Source organism: Elgaria multicarinata, chromosome 12 (assembly GCF_023053635.1).
Source record: "Elgaria multicarinata webbii isolate HBS135686 ecotype San Diego chromosome 12, rElgMul1.1.pri, whole genome shotgun sequence".
Taxonomy (NCBI): domain Eukaryota; kingdom Metazoa; phylum Chordata; class Lepidosauria; order Squamata; family Anguidae; genus Elgaria; species Elgaria multicarinata.
In genome coordinates, this window is record NC_086182.1 from 16,216,128 (window position 1) to 16,235,473 (window position 19,346).

Consider the following 19,346-nt stretch of genomic DNA (forward strand, 5'->3'; position numbering starts at 1 on the left):
TTGAAATGACGAATTGCTCAAACACACAAAATGTAGAACTCAGCATTGAGAAAGAATCCCAAGTGCAGTGGGCTCAAAATCAGCTTGAGATGCCATGTTTTGTCCGTTACAACTTGATTTCTAGTGTTCATGCAGGAACTAGATGTATATATCCACTTCTCATTCTAGTAAGTGAATGGCAGGGATAGCAGTTAAAGCTTGCATCGATGCACCTCACACCTTCCAGATCAGCCAACAGCTTCTTAAACAGCAAAATATACCAACAGTAGAGTTTCATTATTTTACAACATGGAGTCTGGGGATAACAGTCATCCATCTTCTTTCAGCATGCACACCAAGGCAACATTGTCCTTTGCTCACTAGAAATTCAGTGAATGACATAACACATTTTTGTAGGAAGTACTGGCCTAGATTTCATGCAAAGACTCCTGTCCTAAAAGCCTCATTTACAAGGCTTAAGAAGATCAGCAAACAATGCATGAATTTCATGCCTTTTCACTGAACTGCCATGTAGTGTTACTGTCAAGATGCTTTTGCATAAATGGTGCCAATTAGTGCTAAGTAATAATCAGTAGCATCCATTCATTAAGAAAGGCTCACTCACAGTTTCCAAAACAAAATCAATGACAAATGAGTTTTTGGCGTTCTCATTGCTCTTTTAGTTCATTAGAATAAGTCCATGAACTGCATGTTTACACATCTATTCACTTGACAGCTTTAAGATAGCTGCAAACTGTCTCCTGTAATATGGTGGATGTAAAGCTGGTCTTTTGACCAGCCAAGTATTAGAAATTATAAGACATTTTAGATAAATATGAATACGATTATGCAAATGTGAACAATTGTAGCATTTCATCCTTGTTTCTATAACATCTTTGATTTCATTTTCTGAGCTGTTTTTCTTGGCTTAGCTCAGAGGTAACCCAAACAGTTACAAAACTGTTTTCAGATTAAATCAAAGGCTCGTGGAGGAATTATGCAAGACTGATTTTTTTTAAAAAAACCACAGCAATGGTATAGTGTAGGGCAGAGCATGCCTTCTCCCTAAATTGAAGAGACAGATGGATTATGCCTGGCTACAACTCTTATGCTATTTACGATTGCAACTCATTTCAGGCTGTTGGTTGCTTATTTAAATCGTGGTATATCTGGGTCCAATATCCATGACAGCCTGTGTGCAGCTTTTTGCATCATCCAAGCCTGGGCAACATGGCTTATTGGAGGGGAAAACAACCTGCTTGCAACCCATGAGATTTTGCTGGAAGAGGAAACAACCCTCCAATAACTGCAACAGTCCATGGTTACTGGAGGACTGTTTCCCCCTCTAACAAGCCATGCCACCAGGTATGTAAAATACAAGCAGCTGCAGATGGGCTGTGATTATGAAAATTGCAACCCACACATGCTGTCATTTAAATAAGCCACGGTGTCTTATTTTGATTGGGCAAACCAGGTCAATAACAGCCCCAAACCTGTCCTGGAAACTAAAAGTTTGGCTGGGTATGCCCATTCTTTTCTGGATACTGTTCCAAATCCCTATTTCCAGGCCTATGCTTTTGTTTGCCCTCTCTGTTGGAAGCAACCACCATGGTAATTTTTCTTGATTGCAATCCAGCAGCACCTGGAAAAGCCAAGGGAAGAGCAGGCTCCAGCCAATAGTAACTCTTCCATCATCCCATTTCCTGCAACTGAACCCTGGGTGCAACTCAAGATTGTCGAGTGTTTTGTGAATTCTCTGCTAGGTAGGCAGTATTCTGTATGGATATAATCAATACCGAACAATATTTCAAAAACTAAAAGAGGATACAAACATATATAGCAGCATCTTCAGGGTACAAGATGGTGGGCTGTGCATGGCATGGTACCTTAATGATGTATGTGCTTTCGCCAGGTATTGATTCCAAAGTCTAACTTTAAGAGACTATGGGGAGAAAGGTCTCTGGGGAGGGAGATCAATTCAGAATGACAGCTGTTACATTTTCTAGATGTAGAATCAGAATAGTAGAGTTGGATGGGGCCTGTAAGGCCACCAAGTCCAACCCCCTGCTCAATGATAGTCTGTTGCAAATCATACTACTAGAATCCAGGACCATCGCATGAAGCTGAATGGTGGGAGATTCAGGACAAATAAAGTCCCTCACACAGCACATATCTAAACTACAGAATTCACTATTGTAACATGTAGCATTGACTACTAATGAGGACAGCTTTAAAAAGGGATTAGGCAAATTCACAGGGGATAAGTCTATCAGTGTAGTCATGATGGCTGTGTGTTACCCTCCAGTATCAGAGGCATTCAATACCTGTTGTTGGGGAACCTGAATGGGAGGATGATATTGAGCACATGTCCCATTTGTGGGCTTCCCAGAAGCATCTGGTTGACCACTTTTGGAACAGAATAGCTTTTGGTCTGATATTAAATCAAATGAACCACTTTTGGAACAGAATAGCCTTTGGTCCAATATTAAATCATATTAACAACTCAACAATTTTCTCCAACAGTAACAGACAGGGACAGTTGCATGAGAAAATAATGTGTATAAAGAGATTTATAAGGATGTTTAACTTAAAACCATTTCTACCTCTCATTCCTGTGGGTTTAAAAACGTGAGGGCAGTGGCTGCCGAGGGCTGTGTTTTGGAAAGGGATAGTTGGTACACCAACTTTATACATTAGCTGCTTGTTCTTCTAGCTCTTTTTCTCTACTTGCTTGTCTTTTTTTTTTTTTTTTAGTACTCTCAAGTTGTCTCAACCGTCTCAAAATCTACCAAATGCTCCAAGACTCAAAAATGCTGCACTCAGAGGCAGTTGTGGCTGAGTATGAATTTTGTAACACTAATTGTCAAGACATTATGCTGACTTCCACCACACAGTTGACTCATATATATATGATGAGAATACCCTACATAACAACTAATTAGTCTTATGACTGGGCTGCCAAAGGTACAACAGCATAGTCAGCCAGTATATTATTAAGACACCCCTAGGAGCACAGTGGTTAGTATATTGAAAGAAAAAAAACAAAGAGTAATTTACTTAAATCATTACAAATGCTCCTACTTCCTTACAACACTATGCATTTGATCTCATACTGGGTCTCTCAGTCCTTTGCTATAGCATTTCCAAGTTTCATAACCGAAGTACTAAGTTATTTTGAACCTGCTTAAGGGGAGTGGGTAATTTTGTTGTGGAAATGTAGAAAGGCTGAATATAATCACAATAAGCCTTGCAACAGGACAGAAAATGGCGCAGGCGGGGGGGGGGGGAATACCTTTAATCTAGCTCAGAATTCAGTCAAGTAAATGAAACACCATCTGCTTTGAATGGGGGCGGGGGTTGGAAAGAGGAATGGCAGCATTTTGGTCAAACTAGCAAACAAACAAACCCTAATCTAAACATAATGCCTTCTCTCCACTAAGCTTTTTAAACAAACTAATCTTGTGGCCTAAATATTGCAGAATTCCAGAACTGTATTTGCTATTGCCCAGCATTATAACACATCTTATCTAAAAGAGCTGAGGTTATATAAAAACAAATTTAAAAGCATATACACGCGCACACAGAGGTTTTGGCTGTTTTCATCAAAAGGCTCCAAGTTCTTCCAAGTTTTGTGCGGTCATGATTTAGATGGCAGTATTTTGATTTTGCAACAGTTTCTCAGATGTTGAAATTTACGTTCTTGGGCTGAAATCCTGTATACCGTATTTCTTCAATTCTAAGACGCACTTTTCCCCCCATATAAACATCTCTAAAAACGGGGTGCATCTTAGAATCGCAGGTGTGTCTTAGGTTTTTTTTTTCTGTTGGTGGTACTGAAATTAGTGTACGTCTTACAATCGAAGAAATACGGTACATTTACCTGGGTTTAAGCTCCATTGAACTCAATGATACTTATTTCTGGGTAAATAGGCATAAGGATTGGCACTGTTTTAAGTTCTCAGAAGGCCTATATAAGCCCCCAAGCCAAACTTGGCAAGCTCCTCTAGAAGATCAGAATAGGTAAACCGTGGGCCAAGAAGCCGTGATGAATCTGGGTGGTCAGGATCACTGCGCCATCAAAGAAAAAAACACGGGTGGGAGAAAGATTAAACGATAAACACTGTAAGAGGCCAAGAAGATTATAAGACACCATTTGATTGTTCTGACATAAGATTTTGCTAGTTGAAGTACTGCATGAACGATAACCAAGCCACAGTTCACTGCTATTGTATCAAGCTTTGTGGCAATTTTAAATTGTTACTCCCACTGCTTCTTTAAGGTGGAAAAAAAGTTTTTTTGAGCAGACAAGGATTGGGGGGGAAACTCACCCCTACAAAAAACAAAATACGACCTTCTTTGATTCTCTTTTCTGGACTCTTTGCATTTAGCATTTTTCAAGCTATGCAATCTTGAGCTTTGTTTTGTTTGTTTTTTAACAAAACGCAGTCAGGAATTCTCAAGAACAAGAAACCCAAATTCCTTAAGTCCGTTGGTTGAATACAGCCAACCCTTGATATAATGCAGAAGTAGCTAAATCTGCATCTTCCCCACCCCACCGTCTGCTTCAGTTGGTTTCATCACAGTATTTGAATGCAAAATGAAGGATTAATATATACACCAGATTTCTCCAACTATTTCAATGTGCCATTTTTGTTTTGATAAAGGGGTGGTCTTTCACTTTTGCAGGTCAGAATTTCATTCAGCCATTGAGCAGCATTGCAATTAAAATAAATGGGATTTTAAGTCAGAGGAATGTGGTTCGTAGGCCCAGTTCACACACCACCTAGTTAGGGTTTAAACAAACCCTGGAGAGCCATGAACAAGCAGGGGCGAGCGAGCTGGCTTCCAGCCTCCCCCACTGAATTAAACAACCTTGGGTTGCATGTGATGTTCAAACCCAGAATTGGCAGCTGGAGAAAAATCACCCATGATTTCTTCTTGAGTTTCAAGTCTGGGTTGTTCCCGCATTGTTATAAGCAATAGGAGCAAGCAGATCTGATTTCAGTAGAGTCAATATACATCAACATCTATGCATCTGGCTGATTATAACAATTCCATGAAAGTAAAAGCTTCAGACTGCCTACAAACGTCCAGTTTCAAAAAAGTTGGAGCAAGTTATGGTTGGAATGATCACTGGTCTATCCTGATTAACCCAAGGGGGTTTTGTTTGTTTTTTAATAAACAATATATAATTCCATATATCACACAGTTCCTGACATCTCACTTCAAAAAATGGAGCTAGAACTGAAAATGGTAATAAGACGTTATCATAGATAAAAAACTTTCTATATAGAATAAAGTGATTTGAGTTTGCCTTAAGAGACTCCATAAAGGAGTAAAAAACTAGTGGTCTGAATGGGGCACATTTATTTGCATTAACAACACTAGACATAAAGAACACCAAACTAGGTTGTTTTGTTATCTTATTTAAAAACAAACTGTTTCATTATGTTAATTTACTTAGTTTGGCATTTTTTGCCACTGGAGTTTTATTAACTGCTCCATTTTATTAATATTTTATTAACATTGTAATGCATTTTCATTTTTTGCTTTTATTATTATTTTTCTATGAATTGTTGACAAGCTACTATTAATACCAGTTTTTAAAATATAATTCTGCCATACAATTATTGGAAATATAAATCAACAAATCTAAGGTAGAATGTTTAACACTCTGAAGTCAGTGGCATAGGATATGTTGACAATCGACAGTGAAATTAGGCTCTAAGGAGAATTATACAAATTCATGACCAGAAAGATAATGACCAAGTATTACAGCCAGGACATAAACCTTTTTGCCTAAGATATCCCAAGCATTAGGCCACAGGAAATTGGAAGCAACCATAGTGTACCTAAGCGGCAATCCATTGAGTCATTATATACACCTATCTCTTATATAGCATATGAAGTTAGTCACTCAAGACACTTTAATGCCCAGTTTATCATTTTAAATGATCTGACACACCAAGACTGTTCTTACTCTTGTCAAAAGTGCATGTTTTAAAACTCAAAATGTTTATTACTTGCCTTTTGAAACAAGGATCACTTTTGTGATATGCTGAAGATTCACAGTAGTAGCCTTGCGTGCCCCCGTAGAGATAGCAGAGTTGAACATACAGGGTTCACCAGTTACACAGATCAAAGTAGAGTACAAAAAAGTGACATCACAATTAAGTGCATTTGTCCCCAAATGTCCCTGCCCCAAATTCCTACGATGAGTCTATTACTTGCAACAGGCAGTAGTGAAAGTATCTTCTGCCTATCTCAAAAAACAAAACAAAAAACACATTGTGGATTATACCTGCATGATATTTGGGGTGGGTGGGGGGAGAGATGAAAAACATCTTGGCTTCTGTTGGCCTAATTGGCTTACCTATATGGTTGCAGTTCAACAGAATGTACCCCAAGAGGTAAAAACTCTACACAATTTCTGTGACCAGGAGGGAGTAATCTGTAAATAATACACAAAAGGAGCAGCTAACGAGACTGAAGTCTTGGCTTTACTGGCGCTGTGTTGCAAATGAAGTATCTTTGTACCTAACAGAGTTTGACAGGTAGCTCAGCTGTTGGAAGTCCTTGGTGCTCTGAAAGATCTCTTTAGAGATGCAAATCTTGGTATCAAAATGTCCTTTTACCCAATCATTTTCCTCCATGGAAAAACATGCAGATATCCACGGAGGCTACTACAGGTAAAGCCTTCAAATAATCACAGTCCACATTTCACCTCTTCATCCACATTCATTGGCCGAATGACCAATCTAAGACTTTGGGACCAACATCTTCATTTAGTCATATCCAACTTCTCATGTGTGTTACTTTAAAATCAAAATGAAAGGCCCCACTTATTGCTTGGATGGTCAAAGGAAAGTCAGAGATCTTTGGGCACTCCAGGACTGGGCCTTACTTAGGACTATTACTCACATTAAAGCCCCTTTCTTTCCAGTTCTTCCAATGTGGCCTGGATTCTATGAACAGCCTCTTTTCTTACCTGGCGGACATTGTCTTGGCCGCCTGTCTCTATAGAGTCCAGCTCCAATAACTTCTTGGTCAGCATTTCCTCCAACAACCAGTAGTCCTTGTCCGTCTTCTTTCCTACAAATTCGTCTACCTCTTCCTCCAATTGTTCAACCCCCTCCATAACTTGCATAACCTTTTGTATGCCTGGTTGCACATCTGATGTCTCTGATGGAAGCTGCACGTTACTTTTAGAACCAGGCCCATGGCCAATCACAGATTGTTTTCTAAGTACGTTATCATACAGCTGGGGCTGTGCACTATACTGCACTTTGGGGTTGGAAGCAGATGGCTTAGTGTCAAGCTGCACCGGCTTGTAGTCATTCATGGTCCCAGAAGGCAACTGACTCGCTTCAGGATAGTAGCCGTGCTGGTTAGTTCCTTGTTCCAATTGGTTATAAGAGTCCTAAAGCAGAAAACAAGAGGTTTCAACATGGTGTTCAACTCTGCCAATTTCATTACCCCCCATCCTGTGTTGACGATGCTGTGTACAAAGATCCCTAGGCAGGCAATACTGCCAGTCTTCCTCTCTGCTCATCCATAAGATCTGCATGCTCAAGACGTCAGTGCAAAAAGGTCCAAGCATTGAAAGCCACTGGAGACAGGACCTGCACTTTGAACTTGTCAGAATGACATCACAATGTGCCATGACCCAATAACTTGAATCCCAGGTGACCTTCTGCATGGATTCTGCAACCCATAAGCAGTTCCAAAAAAAAGAATACTAGAAGCTTGGTAGACTAAGCTAGCTTTCTCCCCTCCCCTTTTTATCTCTCTCTCTCTCTCTCTCTGACACACACATATCACACAGAACTAGCTCCTTGAGCCACAGCAATGTTGCAAGGGGTGTGGAGTCTAGGAAAAGTGAAACTAACTCTGGCAATTACACCTAAAGAAGCATGACAGTCCTGAACAGCAGAGGCTTGGGGACAGTTTAGTACCTGAGAAAGCTCCTCAGCTGGTAAAAGGAACCGTGGTACAAATTAGCTGGAGAATGACCATGTGGAGTGTACTTGCACACTCCACGCGCACATATAAAAAAGGGGGACAGGACTACAGCCCTTCCTAGAAGATACAGGTAACGATCCATGGCTCACTTCTATAGGCATATAAACCTACACTCTCAGATGTGCGATTTAGGATAGAAAACTTGCTTGGGCAGGAAATTACACTAGCAGAGATAGCACCCACCCACCCCAATAGCCTTCACTGTAAGTGAAAGGAGACCTGCAGATTAAGAGTATTGAAATTTAGAGGGCAGGCACTGAATTATACCTCCAGCATTCCGCTTGTACAATGAAGTGTATATTTATATGTAGCTGTTCCAATTCATATACCTTATCCTGATCATTATACAATAGCCATGTCCACCAGACCAGCTGTGCTGTTTCATAATACAGTATTAGTTTAGATACAAGCCACCCCTCATTTATGATGTAAACTGCACTGTACAAGTCTTAGCCCAGGGATGTTTAGCAATGCAGATAAAAATATCAACTGTCTTTTGCTGTCCTTTCAGCTCTCTATAAATCAGCAATAGCAAAGACAAATAGGAACAAAAATGTAGGCAAAATTGACATTTTTACAGCAGACTTCTTTGCTAATGATGATAATACGAGAGTCTCCACAATCAGTTTTCAATACTTTAACACCTTGAATCAAAGGAGTAGCTAAATTATTAATTTCAGAAGTTAATTTCTTTTACAGGCTTCTTTTTTAAAAACCTGCCCAAAGACAAGTACTTATTAAAACAGCAGATGGCAAGCACCATCTTGAAACATTCTCCTTTCTGCCACACAGGCGGAATACCTCTTCTAATATGATGTCTGCAGCAACACATGTACATCATCTAAAACCAAAGAAACATATTTTCTACAGAGGTGTTGTTCTTACCCATATGACTTAATAGATTAATCCATTATATCAACTCACGACTTGTCTTTTTAAAATCAGATTATACGTCTGTTTACAAGAACTGGTTGATACAGAAATGTTCTCAACAGTAAACATAGCACAAATACTACCCAGTATTATCAGATGGAAAAGAGAGAGAAGGGGCTTGCTTACTTGACCACTTGGGAGAGACTACCTCCTTCTACATCTCAAAATGTACCTTTGCATTGTTGTTTGGAGGATGTGGAACAGATGCTCCACTGGGAGGCCAAGGTGGAGGAGATTCTGCAACATATCTATCCCCATGACCGGCTGGAGCAGGAGACCAGCCATAGGGAGGTTGCATTCCATAAACTCCGGGTGGCCGCCAAGTTGTCTCCTGAAGTCTTGGCTGGGGTGGTGGTGGTGGTGGCCTCTGCTGTGGAATGCTGTGATTGCAGTCGCCATACGGATAGGGTGGGACTGGAAAGCCCGGGGTCTGCAGAGAGAAGCAAAAAAGGAGGAATGGTTTCTTCATTCACCCAGTGAAAAGGTATTGATTAATAAAGCATAGGGTGCTTCCACACAGAAGGCTCCGAGCACTGCAAATCATTGATCTTCTGCCTTATGCTAGTAACGGAATTCTAATTGCCCTCACTTCAGAATGTCTAGTGGTTTTTCTGGTACATACATCTCACTACGTTCCATTCACAAAGTGACAGCCGAGTGGGCAATGCTGCCCCTTTCTTGATCTCTCATGGTCGCCACACCTCTCTTCTCCCAGTATTTTGAAGCAGTTGCTTCTAGGTACCATTTTAGTACCCTAAAATGTTAATGAAAAGTTATGTGTGTGTTCACTTATTTTTAAAGAATGCAGCAAAGAACAAGTGGATTGCAGTCTTAACTCTGAGTAAATGTGGTTATTATGGGGCTGTAAATCCTAACCTTTCCTGGTCAGTTGCACAACCAGGCTAGTAAAGTACCCTGCTGGCTTTTTCAACTCAATTTCAAAGGTGTCTCTTGATTATTTCTGGTCACTTTCACAACCAGGCTAAAAAGCTTAGTTACAACCTCAGCCCCCATCCCACTTTCTGCAGACAATTGAAGGGGCTCCTTTAATTCATTATTTTCAACTTATTTCTTCAAAGGGAGAAGAGAAGACAGCATTAAAATTGACAAGATCTTCCTCAGCTTCACATACATGCCTTTTAAAAATAGGAAGCTCTGGAACAATTTCAGAATCCCTATTCCAGGATAGTGAAATTCCTATTCTAAATACACCAGTCAAGCACATGTAAGAGGATTGGGTTCTAACAACCAAATCCTACACATCTGTTCAGAAATAAATACCACTGTGTTCAATGGGATATATCCGTGCTTTGCAAGCTCAGAGAAGCCATGTGAGGAGGGAAAACTTGTTCTGCAGGAGATCAAATGTTTCTGCAAGCAAAAATACATGGAAAAAGACGAAAAAAGAAGGGGCATACCCAACACCTTTCTCCCAAGGATGCCTCCTAACATTTTCATAGCCATGCCTGCTCTGGGGGAAAGTGACCACGTCATACTTGAATTCTTGATTATGAAGGAGACATAAGTCGAGCGTAGCCATACACGTACTCTGGATTTTAGGAAAGCTGATTTTAATAAACTCAGAACTATAATAAGTAAGGTCCCGTGGCAAGTGAGCCTAATGAGAAAAGGAGTGCAGGATGGGTGGGAGTATTTAAAAAAGGAAATTTTAAAGGCACAGTTACAAATAATTCCAACCAGGAGAAAAGATAGAAGACAACAGAGGAAACCAATGTGGCTCCACAAAAAGCTTAGAGATGACCTGAAAACAAAAAAGGATACATATAGGAAGTGGAAGGAAGGCCAGGCTACAAAAGAAGAGTACAAACAGGTGGCGCAGAAGTGCCGAAATGGCGTCAGGAAGGCTAAAGCTGTGAATGAGCTGCGATTAGTGAGGGATGCTAAAAGCAATAAAAAGGCTTTCTTCAGATATGTGAGTAGTAAAAGACAGAGGAAAGAAATGGTGGTTCAACTGCTTAATGAGGATGGCAAATTAATAACAGATGACAAAGAAAAGGCTGAAGTGCTCAATTCCTACTTTGCCTCAGTCTTTTCCCAAAAGCGGGTCTATGACCTCCCTGGAAAAAGTGAAGCAGAAGTTGAGGGGGCAGGATTGCAGTTTGAGATTGATAAACAAATGGTCAAAGAACACCGAATTTCCTTGAATGAGTTTAAATCTCCAGGGCCCGATGAACTGCATCCTAGAGTAATGAAGGAGCTAGCAGAAGAACTCTCAGAACCTTTGTCTATTATCTTTGCAAAATCATGGATGATGGGTGAGGTGCCGGACGACTGGAGGAGGGCTAATGTCCCTATCTTCAAAAAGGGCAAAAAGGAGGAACCTGGGAACTACAGACCAGTCAGTCTGACATCCATCCCTGGGAAAATTCTGGAGCAGATTATAAAGAAGTCAATCTGTAAACACCTTGAAATCAATGCAGTGATTACCAGAAGCCAACATGGATTTGTCAGGAACAAATCCTGTCAGACTAATTTGATCTCATTTTTTGATAGGATAACCTCCCTTGTGGACTGTGGGAATGCTGTGGACATCACATATCTTGACTTCAGCAAAGCTTTTGACAAAGTACCACATGACATTCTGATTAACAAACTAGCTAAAAGTGGGCTAGATGGAACAACTATTAGGTGGATTCACAGTTGGCTACAGAATTGGACTCAAAGAGTACTTATCAATGGAACCTTCTCAAACTGGGGAGAGGCAACGAGTGGAGTATGAATCACATCAGCAGAAGGTTTAAGCCAAGTATCACTTAAAGAACAATGTCATAATGGTGTTAAAAGGAGGTGGACGATCAGCTCAGCTACTAGGGATTATGTCGCCTGCACACACTAGACACTTACCTGTGGAGGGGGGTATCCTGGCACTTGCCTCCTCACCATGGAACCTTCAGTTGGACAGTCTGGTGGGGGGTAATTCCAGTTGGAAGCTGGTGATGGAAATCTATATACTCTAGGAGACTCCGTGGAATAAGGGGCATGAGGATGCCCTGAGGAATAATAGGTGTTTGATTGTGAGAGATTGGGATATGGTGACCCTGTCCCAGGAGCTGAATATGGAGTGCCATATACACCATTTGTGTAGGAAGAATCAATTCCCTGGAAGACAAAAGGGAAGATTGAGAAGGGTTGGTATTGCAAAAAAAAAAGCATTACATCTCAAGAACTCATGAACAAGAGCTAGTTAAGCTGACAATGCCTGCTCAAATATGGTTTCTGCATCATTCTCAGCTTAGCAGCAAGGTAGAACTTAGTATGTGAAATTTCTGCAGTGATTAGAGAAGTCACATAGAGTAAGCTTTTTTAGATCATGCAGCCCTTCAATTACAGGCAGCGCAGAAAGTACATTCTTGCTTCAGTGAAGAATTTGTTGCAACTCTCAGTATAAAGAATTTTCTTTGGAACCAGGCTAGGCAGCAATCCTATGCTAACAGTTGCTGGTACAACTGTCTGTTTACCTAGGCAACATGAAAACTGTCCAACGGATTTCTGCTGAATGCAAGAGATTAAGAAGGCTGGATTCCTAGATAGTTGGACTACACACTACAGCAGTTGTCATTTGGGCTCATAGCTCCCTCTTATTTATACTAATGCCAGAAGGCTGGGTGCCAATTGGTACCATGCCTAGCATAGTGACGGTATTCAATAAATGTGAAGTAAATGGTAATCCTGCAGAAGATATTATAAACTCAGCAGTGAGTGCCCTCTAGTGGGGTTATATTATAAGTGTTAACCCCTCTGAGACACTGACATGATTCACACTTGGATGATCAGCTACGATGGGTTGTCATGTTGTGCAAAACCAGTGTGGTTTCTGGAGGGCAGCTTTATTTTTTTTATAAACAAGCCACCCTGAGAACCCATGTCTAGTAGTGCTGTTAATACCCTTAGTAGTTTCTCATGTTGTCTGAACTCTGCTAGGCGACTTCATTGTGGGTTGTCAGGAAATGCTAGAGAACCTACCCAAAAGAGTAGCAAAACACTGCTGCTCCTTGCAATCTCATTAGTACTGCCAAAATCCTCCCTCCTCCCTTTTCAGTGTGCTCCACCCCCTACTCCTAAAAATAGAGAAAGAAGGACACTAGAGAGTGTTCCAAACATGTTAGCAATGGAGTGGGTGGGTCTTGCACAAGTATTCAGGAGTGAAAGTCCACTGCTAAGAAATCTGCATGAATTTCCCCTTCATTTTACCAGTCTGCTTTGAAATTCACACATTTTATTGCTTTGCCATGACATCTGCGTATGTTTAGCAATCCTGTTCACTGCTTTGTAACCCCATATGTAAATATGACAGGTAGCAGTGGAGACTAATGGAGGAAAGCGACAAAAAGTAGGTTGAGGAAGGGGGTGTGTGGAGCCGAAAGCAGCTAGCGGCTGCAGAAGAGAAGAAACTTTAAGGGTGGGTGTTCTTACTTCAGTGTAATGTGAAGCAGCCTTTAAAAAAAGGGGGGTTCTCTAGCAAGGGAAGCACTGAAGTGGAGGACACTGACAAGAGGGTGTGTATGCTTGACTAAATATCCAACAAACCATCTTGCACAAGAGCCCAGAAAAAAAATTAAAAGTTTGAGAATGCTTTACCAAGTTCATAAGGGCCCAGAAAATTAATTCCAGTTTGTGATCTGATGCGAAAGGGTAGTATCCCTCAGGAGTCAGCAACCCCAGTAGACTAATTGCAGAAAGGGTGCTGATGTAGGGACCAATGAAATGAGGAATTCAGCCGCAAAGGTGCCTGTGATACCCGGCAGGAGAACTGAGGGAGGGCAACAAGCCGCAGAGTGCCCGATTGTCTGTCAGGTTAGCAAACAAACCACCAATCCCGGATGGCTTAATCTCAGAGTGGCTTAGAATGACATGCAAACCCGCCCATAAACACCTCTTTTGAGCACATACATGCTATATTTGCTCAAATAAAAGCTTCTGTGATTTCTGGAGGATAGCAGTAGTTAACAAGAGACAACTACATGTAAGAAGCAATATATGCACTATTCATATTTTCTCTGCAATTACCTAATTTCTTGCTTTGAGCTGATTTTAAAAATTCATTCTTCTTCTGAATTATGTTTGTAAAAAAGGCAGAGTACAAATTTTAAAAATAGATTTCCCCTATTCAAATTTGTAGCTTTCAACACATGTTCTTTCCTTAGCTGTGAAAGATGTTCTTCTAGTTTGATTTTCCAGATTTTCACCCTACTCCACTTCAGATACAGCACCAGCCCAATTTTATCTGAGTGGCCAGTTGATGACTGGTGCAACATAGTGGCTAGGACTGAGCTACAAATCAGAGAGGCCCTGATTTAAAATCTCATGCCCGCCACAAACTCACTTGTTGACCTTAGATTATTCTCAGTCACTCCCATCTTTAACATGAAGCAACTTGTGCCTATGTTACAGATAGGCAGGTGGAAAGAATTAGAAGGTAATTTATGCAAAGCACTCTGAACATCTGAAACAGCTCCAGGAATACATATTTAGAAATAAGTTTTTGTGAGTTACTTGCCCAAGCCCCCTGTTAAAGTTCAGGGTTGAATATGGTTTAAACGTGCATCTTCCAGATCAAAGCCCAACATTCCAGCCACTGGCTCTTAGGTGTTATGTGCCTTTTACAACGTCTATTACTACTTTTCAACAATAATGAGATTATCAGTTTGCGAAAAGCAGGAAATAATTCTCATCCAGGAAAGGCAACAAGTGCAATATTTATAACTGGGATGGGGGCTTTGTCTGAAGCACTGATTAAAAAAGAGAACCACATGGCTACTGACACTGGGGTCTCCACGTTTATTCAGCCCTTAAGGATATATGAATAAGATGGTGGCAGGCCAGAAATCCTAAACCTCAAACACAAGGCTTAAAATTGCTGTTCCTACTGGCATACGTAGCATTTCACAATGCTAGTTTGTCCTGACATGACATTGTCACTGATATTCTTATTTTAAAGAGTTAAAACTGAAGCAGAGACAACACCTCTCCTAGGTTATCATAGAGTTCCAACAAGGATGTTTCTAGAAGCAGATGAAAGAAAGTATGTTAAAACAATAGGAGAGGATATCAGAATCACACAGGTACTTTGAATGAGGAAGAACTTGCTCTGCTGAGCTCAAGAAGTGTTGTGTCAAAACTACTCTATCAAGTGTACACTGAATTTTATAGGAAATCTGAAGCAGATGATCTAATACAGTCTCTACAGTCTGTTATTTAAGGTAAGCGATCAGGTGCAAAGTTATTTGCGTCAGTACAACAAAATGAGTCATAGTATTTCACATCTCGGATATTACACCCAAACACCTACAAAGGATGGTACAAGGGTAACATGAAAAACCTTTGAAGAAACTATCATTCATGTTATGACCATCACTCATTGATAGAAAAATTACTTTCAACATTGGGTCACTCCCTAGTCAGAATTCAAATAATTCAATGAAAGGTCATTCCCAGACAAAATGCAATGCAATATGCTTTTATGTTACCTGGCCTTGGAGATCTGGTCCAACAGGATATGGACTTGGATAGGTAGCTCTAGGAGAAGAATTCCAGTAGGGAGATCCATATCCAGGATAAGGGGGCTGCTCCTATGGAAAGCAACAAGACATTCACTTTTAGAAATGGTTTCCAAGAACAGCTTCTACAATAGTTTGCTTCTACCTGGACTTGTTTATAGAGCCTAAAAGGAGGGCACTGTATATCAAATTATTCACAGGGTTTTCTGTGAACCAATGCCGAGTCAGAGACTACTTCCTGCCAATCCATGGCAACAGAGCTATATTCAGCAGATTAATGATCGTAGGAAGCTTTTTTCTCTCCTTTCTCTTGTAGCAAACACAGCTCTGGTCTTCTGATAAGCAGCTGGGCCTGCCTCTTAAGTGAAAGGGGAAGTGGCAGTCTGAGTCCAACTACATTTTTATGGGTGTAGGACAACTGAAAAGAAATAAACCTATTTTAGGTACTGAACAGCAGGCAGGGAAGGAAGTCTTGTTAATAATATTATATACGTATGCATTTCTGGGAGCCCTTTTGATTGTAGAATAGGGCAAAGATGCAAACAACTAACACTCCTACTTCAGACCCTGGGCCAAACTATATTTTAAATGTCCTCAGGGACATAATTAAGAGCTGCCCACAGAAATCAGAGAAAGGTTGTAACGTAGCTGGGATTGGACACCAGTCTGTCTACCCCACCCTACAACAACAACAAAAACCAGCCCGGTGAGGACTAAGCATGTTCAGTGTGCATGGACTGCTGGCTAGATAATGCATCAATTTTTCTTTGTGCATTTTGTATAGCATTACGTTTTTACACAGTATTATTGTTTGTTCGACAGTTCCTCCAAGGCACCACTGTCAAACACATTGGGACATGTATTTTGTTTAAACTACTTTCTGCTGGAACACCCTTTTCTGCCTTGGATTTATGCTGATATTCTTTGCTTATTAAGCTGCTGCCAAAAAAGAACAAATTAACCAGAGGTCAGAGCAGGCCTTCGGCACATGCCTTACATTGGTTCTCACCTCCTCAGTGATTTAAAAGGTCAGCATTACCAGAAACTGCCATTTCTAACACATCATACCACATTGCTAATCTTTCTTCAAACTTGTCCACGACTTTGTTGAGTACAGCTACAGGTAGACTGCCTGAATTCTTTGCACCAGTGCTGAAGACAGGGCCTCCCTCCAGCTGTATTAGTGCAAAGGCAGTCTAGCAGATTTGCAAGGACACTTTGTTGGAATCTTATCAACCAGTTCAAGTTTTTAGTTTCACGGATTTGAAAGAGGAATTCACAGAACACAGTTACCAAATAAATAAGATGAAAGTATTACAGGATAGTTAATTAAAAAAAAATGTTTAAAAGTTTACAATAACTATAGTTTTAAACAAATTAGCTAAAAAAAATATTTATTGTATTTATATCCCACCATTTTTGAACATACATATTATCCTCCTCCTGTGTATTTTATCCTCACAACAACAACCCTATGTGGTAGGTTAGGCTTAGAGTCTGACTGGCCAAAAGTCACCCAGTGACCTTCCATAGATGAATGGGGGCTAGAACCCAGATCTCCCAACTCCCACACCAACACTAATCACTACACCACACTGGCTCTAACAAGTGCACCACACTGGAAAAAATATTTCCTTACCAGTATTTGAATAAGGACTCAAGGACAACAACAATATATTGCTCAACTGAAGATAATGAATAGTTTCAGGATCAGCCATTTCTTAAACTAATTACAACTGGTGCCTAAAGGACATTGTCTGGCCTCATGGTTGACTGCATTTTGCAGACACAAACATCTACCACAGGCACAAATTCACACACACCTGACGCATCCACCAATGTGAAGTTACTAGATCCATAGGGACATTTTGGACCTGAGTGTCATGCCTCCCCCTTTGTCCTCTGATGATGAGGACTCTGGGGGAGGCATGACACTGATCGAGTTCAAGAAGAGGTTCAGTTTTAACTTGTTTTTTTTTTAAAAAAAAACTGCTCTTCCTGGGAATATAAGTGTAGTGGCTAGAGTGCTGGACTGGGAGTTGGGAGATCTGGGTTCTAATCTCCACTCAGCCATGGAAGCCCACTGGATGACTTGGGGCCAGTCACAGACTCTCAGCCCAACCTACTTCTCAGGGTTGTTGCTGTGAGGTTGAAATGGAGAGGATTACCTATGCTGCCTTGGGTTCCTTAACGAGAAAAAAAAGGCAGGATATTAATGTAATGAATAATCAGCAGCAGCAGCCTATGTGCAGATAAGATAGGCACTCATAAAACAAGGCATAGCTAAAACCTTTCTGCCCTGAAATGCAGTCTTTCTAACATGCTGTATGAGAGTGTCACACAAGCATTCCTCTAATGTATTCTGAGGTGCTACAGATGTGCTGAGAATCACAGGACACATCAAACAATTGAATTTTAGAATTGCACAAGTCACCTTTATTGAACGATTTGTTAAGTGTCACGGCATTTTTTAATAGCTTACACTTAGGCTTCTACAAATATAGTTCAGACCTGTCACTTGCATTCAGATGGCTTGAACACATTACAAGTATACAGCCGCCTAAAAACAAAAGACTCAATAAAATATAAGACACAGAAATAAAATAAAAAGACCCCACCCCAAGCTCTCCGGAAACAAGCAGTTATTATCTCTAGGGTAAGAGAGAGAGAAAGAAAAGAAAGGTAGCCTCTCTAGGTGTTCAAAATATTAGGCTCAACGAATTTCAAATAAAATATTGCTCAGGAAGACTCAGCAACAGTTCCTGCTCTCCAGAGTGAGGAATCACTTTGCTATTTGAGGAAGGCAGTGTTGTTGTCTTGTGCCCCTGAAAAAAGAGATTTGTTTAAAGACATTGGTCTTAATTGCACAATATTTTGTCCACCTAACAGCTCCCTCTTCTCATTTCTGCATTGGTATCTTCCCTCCTTTTCTTCCATATTGGGAAGGAACCAACAAACACTTTTTTGTTGGTAGTCCCAAACCTAGGGGGAGCCACCACCCCAAAAGGCCCTGCGCAGACTTTTGGGCTGCATTTACAAAGAATCAAGTGTGTGTGTGTGTATGTGTGTGTGTGTGTTTTCTAGAGAAAGGGAGAAAAAACAAAAGAGTTGGGCTCGGACAACAGCCAGACCTATTACATACAGGACCGACTTACCATTTCGCTACATTCAACCTAATTCCAATGTCCCTTAGGTGAAAGTCTGTTGTCCTAGTTTAGTTTAAGCAAGTGTCTGTTGAGATGGGGAAGGGAAATGCATGTGCGCTGAACTCCCGAGTACTCATTATTATTGTTGTTATTAATTATCTTAGTAAGGGAGTTGAAGAAGAGGCCAGGGAGGTGCAGTCCCTCCCCTCCCCTGCACGCGACGTAACAGACCAGGCGCTCGCACACGTGGCAGCATTAAAGCCCCGCGGAGGGGGAGGGGGGAGGCCACTGACGTCACAGGCCGCGGTGATAACGGGGTGGGGAAGGGAAGAGGGAGGGAGGACTTGGCCGTTACCTGGGAGCCGCCCCGAGCGGTCCTCTCCCCGCCTCCGCGATGCTGCGGGCACCTGCGGGCCTCCACGCCCCACGGCGGCGGCGGTAGGGGCGGCGGGGGCTCGGGCTCAGGCTCAGGCCGAGCCCGCTCTACCTCCGCCCCGTGTAACAACCTCCTCAGCGCCGCCGCCATTAGCGGCTCTCAGTTCTCGCTCCCTATTTCCCTCCACCCTCCCTCGGAATAGCAGTGCGCCTGCGCGACCTCCACTAACCAATCGCTGTCGTGGACGCGCTCCCCCCCCCCGCCTCATCTACTTAATCGGCCTCGTCAACTGACGTTTGGCCATCTACTGCATTCCCGGATGTGGGGAGTTCTGCGGGGCTTTGCGTCTGCTGACGTCACCAGCTGACGTTA

At 41.4% G+C, this 19,346-nt stretch overlaps 1 protein-coding gene across 2 annotated transcripts; it reads right to left on the minus strand.

The window, feature by feature from the left end:
* Positions 1-5,540: 5,540 nt before the first annotated feature.
* Positions 5,541-19,125, minus strand: BAG4 (BAG cochaperone 4). 2 transcript variants are annotated; one of them, XM_063139098.1, is made up of 5 exons: positions 18,954-19,125; positions 15,423-15,524; positions 11,800-12,054; positions 9,107-9,364; positions 5,541-7,399 (listed from the first exon to the last, which is right to left on the minus strand). In XM_063139098.1, the coding sequence occupies exons 1-5, from the start codon at positions 19,122-19,124 to the stop codon at positions 6,902-6,904; spliced, it is 1,284 nt and encodes a 427-aa protein (XP_062995168.1). In that variant the 5' UTR covers position 19,125; the 3' UTR covers positions 5,541-6,901. The 2 variants fall into 2 exon arrangements, with proteins under 2 accessions (XP_062995168.1, XP_062995169.1); XM_063139099.1 differs by lacking the exon at positions 18,954-19,125 and adding an exon at positions 18,608-18,691.
* Between the last annotated feature and the right edge of the window lie 221 nt (positions 19,126-19,346).

Coding starts and splice junctions, on each gene's coding strand:
- BAG4 (XM_063139098.1), bottom strand. CDS start 19,124: ATGGCGGCGGCGCTGAGGAGGTTGTTACACGGGGCGGAGGTAGAGCGG. Junction 12,055..15,422: donor GACCAGATCTCCAAGGCCAG/GTAACATAAAAG, acceptor TTTGTCTTCCAG/GGAATTGATTCTTCCTACAC. Junction 7,400..9,106: donor CTCCAAACAACAATGCAAAG/GTACATTTTGAG, acceptor TTTCTGCTTTAG/GACTCTTATAACCAATTGGA.